The following is a 7,004-nucleotide window of genomic DNA, read 5'->3' on the forward strand; positions in this document are numbered from 1 at the left end:
AACTATTTAAACTCTAGTTAGGAAAAAACTATAATTTACAACTTGTTTTAAAGCTAATATCTTTTCCCCGCATCTACAATTGTATTCATAAAAATCCAGAAGGAAAACTAATGAAATGGGTGTTGCAGAATATCACAACACTGCAACAGAGGGCAACTGGCTTTTCAGGAGGCAACTGAAATAGAGTGTAAATTGACCTTATGATATAAACAATTTCTTGCACAAACATTTGAACATGATATTACAAGGCAGATCGCGTGGAATCCAGCCCATTTGATGACAGAGTGTGGAATGAGACCGTTAAAGGAACAAACAAAGAGTAGCAAATGAGTAAAGAAACGGAGTATTAGTACAACTCAAGTTCCATATTATGTAAGAGAATTCTGATACATTTGTTTCTTCTCGGATGCGTCTAAAACTTGTTGCAACCGTCAGAAACATTTCAAGGGGCAAGGATGAACGAAGATAGGTAAAAAAGACAGGAAATGTTCTATCAACACTTGATGGCGGTCTCTCATTGCGGTAATCATCTGATAATTTCCCATACACGAGGGATTATAAATTCAAGGATTTTTTCACATGAAAAATCATGTATCTATTAGATATGTGCGCATATTATTTTCTTGCTAAATCAACCCCGCGTCACTTCCTGATTGAGAGGAACTCAAAGCTCCGGAAAGTGTCCTCATGAGTGCCTCTAGCAGCTACAGGACGTGTCTGGGATGATTTGAGCTCATAACCTGGTTGAATTCTTTGAGCTGAAGTCAGACGGCCACCACTTGAGAGTAATCTGCCAGAGCGACCTTCAGTAGGTTCTCCAGATGAACTTGGTCTGCCATTTGAGATAACAGCTTTTCTTGAGTTGCTGCCATAACGAGAAGAATTGCGCCCTTTTTCTGGCTCAGGTGGCTGAAATGAAAAGGTCTTGATAAGGATGTTAAATACAAGCAAAAGAGCTCGGTGCACAGCCAAATGAAAATACAAGGATTTGTGGAGAAAATCTAGTAGAAAAAACAGGCTCTTTTCTGCTGCTTTTATTTTTGTTCAGCAGTGGAAAGTAAGGACCTCAACTGCAATACTTATATTTAGAACTTTTAGAATTAAACCCCATGCTGCTACATGGTATGAGAGACATTTCGAAGCAAGAAGTAATCCACAACAAGAGAAACAAAACAAGTCGTCTTTTATGGACAGCATCAATCTGCTATATTTGACTTTGTAATCAATACAAAGGGTCTCCAGCCTGGATCAATACAACCCAGAAGAGAAGGTAGGTGCCAGTTCCCTTATTGTCCAAAACTTTTCAAAATAAACTTTTATAATAATGCCCAGAACTTTTCAAAACTGACTTCTACAGTGGCAACACAAAAATCTATATCAAACCAGACAACATATCAACCTTGATGTAAAGATTTTGCTTGCAGAAAAACACAAGCTAACAAAACTTGGAATCAGAATTTCAAATGCAACATGGCGTGACAACTTAGATTCTAATAGAAAATTGTGATTAGTGACATATAGGTAGGGACTTACATTATCCAAGCCCTTGTTTCTGGAATTATCATGTTGACTAGAGCCAGAGACTCTTTTAGTGGAAAATGCTTCAACTGCACCTGAGAATCTTTCCCGAATCTCTTTTCCAACTGGAGCAATGCAAAAAAAGAAGTAACCACCAAAGAAATTGTGGAAAAAAATACTAACAAGAAACTTGTATATGATACTATAACCAGCAAATAAATTATTCTGGGCAAGGCAAAGTCTAAAGTCACTAGTCTAAAAAGTTAAGGTTTTGATATAAAGTGCAAGCTTTTCTAAATTAAATTAAGAGGCATGTTCTAACCCATATCCTAGCTTGTGATTAGCATTCACATATCCCAAAAGCATATGACGGTCAAAATAAACATAACTTGGGGTTTCAATTAACTTGGCACCCAAACTAATTCAGTTTTGTTTAGAGCACTAAAACCAATCCAGTTTCATTTAGAGAAAGCATACCCGAGACCCTTTCTGCTGGTCTTTCAGCGGATGGTCCAGCATGACCTGGTTTCCCGCTAGAATGCTGAAAAAAGAGGCAAAAAATATCAAGGCATAATACTCCCCCCCCCCCCCCCCCAAGAAACTCATGCCCACAAGTTTAAGCACTCACCCGTCCTCTAGAGCTGGCACCAATCTGAGGGTACTTCAAAACAGTCCAGTCAAAGACATAGTCAAACTGATAACCTGCAGCAGCAGCAACATGAAAAATTCAAAGTTTTAGTCAAATACCTGTAAAATAACTTAGAGAGAGCCACCGCTAGTAGTTTACCTTCTCGAATAAATAAATCACGAAACAGCCTCTTCAAATATGAATAGTCTGGTTTGTCTTCAAACCGCAGTGATCGGCAGTAGTGGAAGTATGATACAAATTCAGAGGGGTACGACTTACAAAGCACCTGTTAATATGATACAGATTTATATTACCAAGTAGAAGCATGAAAAAAATGTCTGACAGGCTGACAGTAAATTAGAGACTAGAATTACCCTGCATTTTCAACATTGGGCCATGATCTAGTGCGGAGACAATGTTCAATGAGAAGTAATGCATGGGTTGTGATTACACACTAACTTTTACAAATGAGGCATTTGACACATTCACATTTGGAGCAAACACTTTGAACTGTTATTCAAAAGAAGAACATCGGGCTGTGCTACTTTTGATGCTTAATAACAAGCATTCAGCATCGTAGTCTGGATCCAATACAGACAGTAAACTAATAGTTCGTCCCTGGTTTTGCCTGGCTAATTACTATGCAGTAACTGTGTCCATCGGGATATCAAACTTTTGATCTAGCAGATAACATGAGGTCTCTCACTAAATAAAATTGCATCAATGACGTTGTCTATTATTAGGACTTCAGAGCAAATTACCTCAATAGGAGTTGAAACTTTCTTCTCGCTGATCTTATCATATTTTTGCTTCTTTGTGCCAGCCTTTAATCCTTGCCAAGGAAGACTGAAGCAAAGAAATTGCACAAAATGAATGGGAAAAAATGTTGCACAAATTATTCAACATCAAGTAGGAAACAATATCCACTCTCCCCCACACAAATAATAAAGGAAGAAGTTTTGATTCAAGTGCTTGGCTGCTATATACTCAACCTGCCCCTTAAGAAATACATAAGCACATAACCAAGAGATTCCAAATCATCCCGTCTGCTTTGTTCTGCAAGTAGAGTAAGAATAATTCCATCAAGTAATGCATTAAATATATCAAAGTATCTCATAGTAAATTCCTGTTGACAATTCAAAATTCATCAAGAGAAGAAAACTGACTAACCAACTCCGAGGTGAGTATTGACACTTGCATACCGTGCGGTGCCTGTAAGGTTCTTGTTCTCCCTATAACCCAAAAAACCTTGTTAAGTTTCTCAATGAAATCATTTTCTACACTGCTTGCTGTAAACAATAAAAACTAGGAAAAATAAACAAAGAGAAGTGAGCACTAATAAGTGATGTAACCACAAGTAGAAAAACCATCACATGCGAGCATGTGCACACATACACAAGAGATAGGCATGTTCTCCATAAGTCCTTCGTTTTTTCGGTAAATTATCACATCTATCTTTTTCTATACAAGGAGAGATTTCATAGGAGCCGGAATAAAAATTGTTAAAAGTCAGAAATGATCTAGTGGAAATCAAATCTATGATGTCTTTTAGTGATAATAAACTTTGGATAAAATTGAGCGGGATATAATATTTATCTTTTTTCTAAACGTGGAGAGATTGCACAGGACCTAGAACAACAAATTTGTTAAAAGTCAGAAAAGATCTAGTGGAGATAGAATCTATGAAGTCTATTAGTGATAAGGAACTTGAGATAGAATTGTGAGAAATTTTATATAATACGGCTTATCTCTTGGTACAAAAATTTGACTATCAATGATTAAAAATCGTAGTTAATGGAAAAGGAAGAATATTGGACATGAACAACTAGCCTGACCCATAACTAAATCCAAAAGCCACCATGAGGTCCATGCCATGACCAAGAATAACTTAAATTGAAAAAACAGTAATAAAAATTGAGCTGTTTATATCCAAAAGAAAACACCCTCGTTATTCGATAGGTGGCTGTATCTTTGGAACTCTATGGAGATGGATCAAAATTCATGCATGCCATGAAACCACGCTTCGAAATTAACCTTAATTTCCAGTATGGCTTACTGCTATATGCATGACATTATCTTTGCATAAATCTAAATACAGCTCAAACTTTAAAGCACAGAAAAGGAGGTAAACTTGCCGAGTTCATTATTCTATTCCTAATATGAGCACAGGCAGCAGTGCTCATCATGCCTGGTAGAGTTTGCCTCATTCTTGAAAACAGACAATCTTATGGCTAAACCTAGTCTCCAACCTCTTCTATTTGCCACCATGCCTAGGTAATGAGAAGTTAACTATCTTGTCTAAATGGTTAGTGCATGAGCAGCTGAAAAAAACAATATAAGCGCACTGTGAGGCAAACATAAAAATTTACCTGTATGGAATGTGCTTGTGAGTTTGAAGATCTCTATACTTCTTTGCAAGACCAAAATCGATGGCATATACCTGTATTATATGATCCCAAAAAATGCATACGTAAAACAGAAATAAGCTGGAACCTATAATAACAATTAGAAAATATCATCCCCCTCACTTTAAATATCTAATGAACAATAAATAAAAAATGTAATAAAGATTACACTGACAAGAAAACATATGTTCTCATTTATTAAGGTAGCTAACAGGAACCGCACAGGAATACATACCTGATTTGCTTTGCGGCCGAGGCCCATCAAAAAGTTGTCAGGCTTTATATCACGGTGCAGGAAACCTCTTGAATGCATATATTCAACTCTGTTAATCTGAAGCGACAGGGAATGAGGGGGGGTTTAATTCACAGGGTATGGTATATTCTTTAACAAAAACAAACCACATGCACTTACTAATTGATCTGCAAGCATCAGTACTGTTTTCAATGTGAATTTCCGGTTGCAGTAGTTGAATAAGTCTTCCAAACTTGGCCCAAGAAGGTCAATGACCATGACATTGTACTCGGCCTCAACTCCAAACCACTTGAGATGGGGAATTCCAGCTTCATTAAAGGAAAATTAAATTGAATCATTATAAAAACTTGATGTTCATAATACTCCCCCCCCTACATGTAATCCGAATTACACTTCTAAAGAATATTCAGGGCACAACCTTAGCATGATGCTCATAATACTTCCCCTAAATGTAATCTGGAGTAAACTTCTAAAGAATATTTGGGGCACAACCTTAACATGAAGTGGCATTGAAAAAACTAGAAGGTGCATCTTAAAAAGGATAACATAATCTGCTGATAAAAAAGAATCATCCGCCAGTCAAAGATATTTCAAATTTGTATTTGCGTGTGTGTAGCAAGATAGAGAGACATACTCCCTCCTTGAAGAAGCATATACAACTTTGACTCATAATGAAGCTGTGGATGCTTGGTCTTTACAGATTCCTGAAATTTAGAACAAATAAGGGTCAAGAATCACAAGGAATACTGTAGAGAAGAAGACAAGCATGCTCAAAGAAATTCTCACTCAAAATGCTCTCTTTCAGGGAAAACAAGGAATGCAAAGGACTTATTTTCACATCAATCATGCAGTTAACGATGTAATTTGTATCATCCTAGATACAGATCTGTGTTCCCACTTTCCTTCACTAAGATAAGGAAGAAGCATAAATTCTACTTATCCTTAAAAAAGTGCATGTGGCACTCTATCATTATCAATAACAGTTCTAAATCCTTAAGAAGTAAACTGCCCCCGTCTCAATCTACATCAGTAGCTGTTTGCCTGTTTCGGTATCATATCTTAGAAACTCAACGCTACAGAAGCAAATGCAATAAATATCTACATCTCAAATACCCGCTACGCAGTGAAACAGAAGTATCATACAGAAACAACGATAAATTTACATCTCAAATACCCGCTACGAGTGAAAGAGAAGTATCTCAAAAAACTAATTTTTGGCCAAAAAATCGACAAAAAAATACATAAGCAGCTAAAATAACAACTCCTCTCCTTCAAAATCCAAACCAAACCAAAAATGAACAATCCTTTTAGAACATACCAGTTTAACAGCAACTTCCTCTCCAGTTTGCACATTTACACCTGACAATAAAAACCCAAGTCAAATCACCAGAAAAAACACAAACTTTTAGACAAATAAAACGTAAAAGAAAAACAGCCAAAAACTTTATACCCAGAAATAGCTCTCCAAAAGATCCACTGCCAATCTTCCTGCCAAGCTTAAACTTGCCACCAACCATATGGTCAATCTTTGTTTTTTCCATTTTTTCTTCTTCAAACCCTCGGAAGCTCTAAAATTTCTAAATTTACCTAGATAGATTTGTGCTCTCCCTTTCTTCTATGCACAAAATCCAAACCCAGCAGATTGACCAGCTTGACACTAAAACTCAAGATTGAAAACAAAATCGAGAAGAAGAATAAAAAATCGTAAAACAAGTCAAATACGGAACAAAAAAAAAATCACATCCTTTGATTGTTTTGACAAAAAAAGAAACAGCTAGTCGCGAATTTAGGGGCGAAAATAGAAAACCCTAATTTCTTTCAATTTTTTTTAGGGAGATCAAATCAAGCTACATTGACCTGATATGAAAAATCAAATGTAAAAGGAAACTAAATTTTTTACTGAAAATTAAAATTGGAAGATGCAGATCGAGAAAAAAATGGTTTGCGATTAACAAAAAAAAAAAATGGAAGTTCGGAGAAAATACGGCGATGTGTTTGGTTTATGTCTGAGAGAAAACTAAAAAGGGGAAGGTGAGGAGAAGAGAGGATAGAACTCCCAAATCAGGTAGGAGTATTTTATTTTATTTTAAGTATTTTTGTTTTTTTTTTTAATTTTACTAGTTTAATATAAACATAAATATTCTATTTTTAATTTGTTGGAAGGGAAGCGAGGCCTTCTCTTGTTTGTCTGCCGTCTAAC

The 7,004-nt window shown here is 36.2% G+C and overlaps 1 protein-coding gene across 2 annotated transcripts; it reads right to left on the reverse strand.

Annotated features, from left to right (window-relative positions):
- Positions 1-346: 346 nt before the first annotated feature.
- Positions 347-7,004, reverse strand: LOC118052819 (casein kinase 1-like protein 6). Of its 2 annotated transcripts, none has more exons than XM_035063895.2 (14): positions 6,255-7,004; positions 6,123-6,163; positions 5,439-5,508; positions 4,964-5,112; positions 4,787-4,882; positions 4,516-4,586; positions 3,317-3,378; positions 3,139-3,202; positions 2,908-2,992; positions 2,306-2,432; positions 2,147-2,220; positions 1,996-2,059; positions 1,534-1,643; positions 347-924 (listed from the first exon to the last, which is right to left on the reverse strand). In XM_035063895.2, exons 1-14 carry the CDS (start codon positions 6,343-6,345, stop codon positions 643-645), a joined length of 1,386 nt encoding a protein of 461 aa, XP_034919786.1. In that variant the 5' UTR covers positions 6,346-7,004; the 3' UTR covers positions 347-642. The 2 variants fall into 2 exon arrangements, with proteins under 2 accessions (XP_034919786.1, XP_034919787.1); XM_035063896.2 differs by having other exon boundaries at positions 347-909; positions 6,255-6,992.

The sequence above is a fragment of the Populus alba genome, chromosome 2, assembly GCF_005239225.2.
Source record: "Populus alba chromosome 2, ASM523922v2, whole genome shotgun sequence".
Classification (NCBI taxonomy): domain Eukaryota; kingdom Viridiplantae; phylum Streptophyta; class Magnoliopsida; order Malpighiales; family Salicaceae; genus Populus; species Populus alba.

Bases quoted from the DNA above. Each gene is read 5' to 3' on its own strand.
- LOC118052819 (XM_035063895.2), bottom strand. From the start codon at position 6,345: ATGGAAAAAACAAAGATTGACCATATGGTTGGTGGCAAGTTTAAGCTT. The intron at 5,509-6,122 runs GTATGTTCTAAA...TCTAAATTTCAG, and splicing joins AGGAAGTTGCTGTTAAACTG to GAATCTGTAAAGACCAAGCA. The intron at 1,644-1,995 runs GTATGCTTTCTC...GCATTGCTCCAG, and splicing joins ACCAGCAGAAAGGGTCTCGG to TTGGAAAAGAGATTCGGGAA.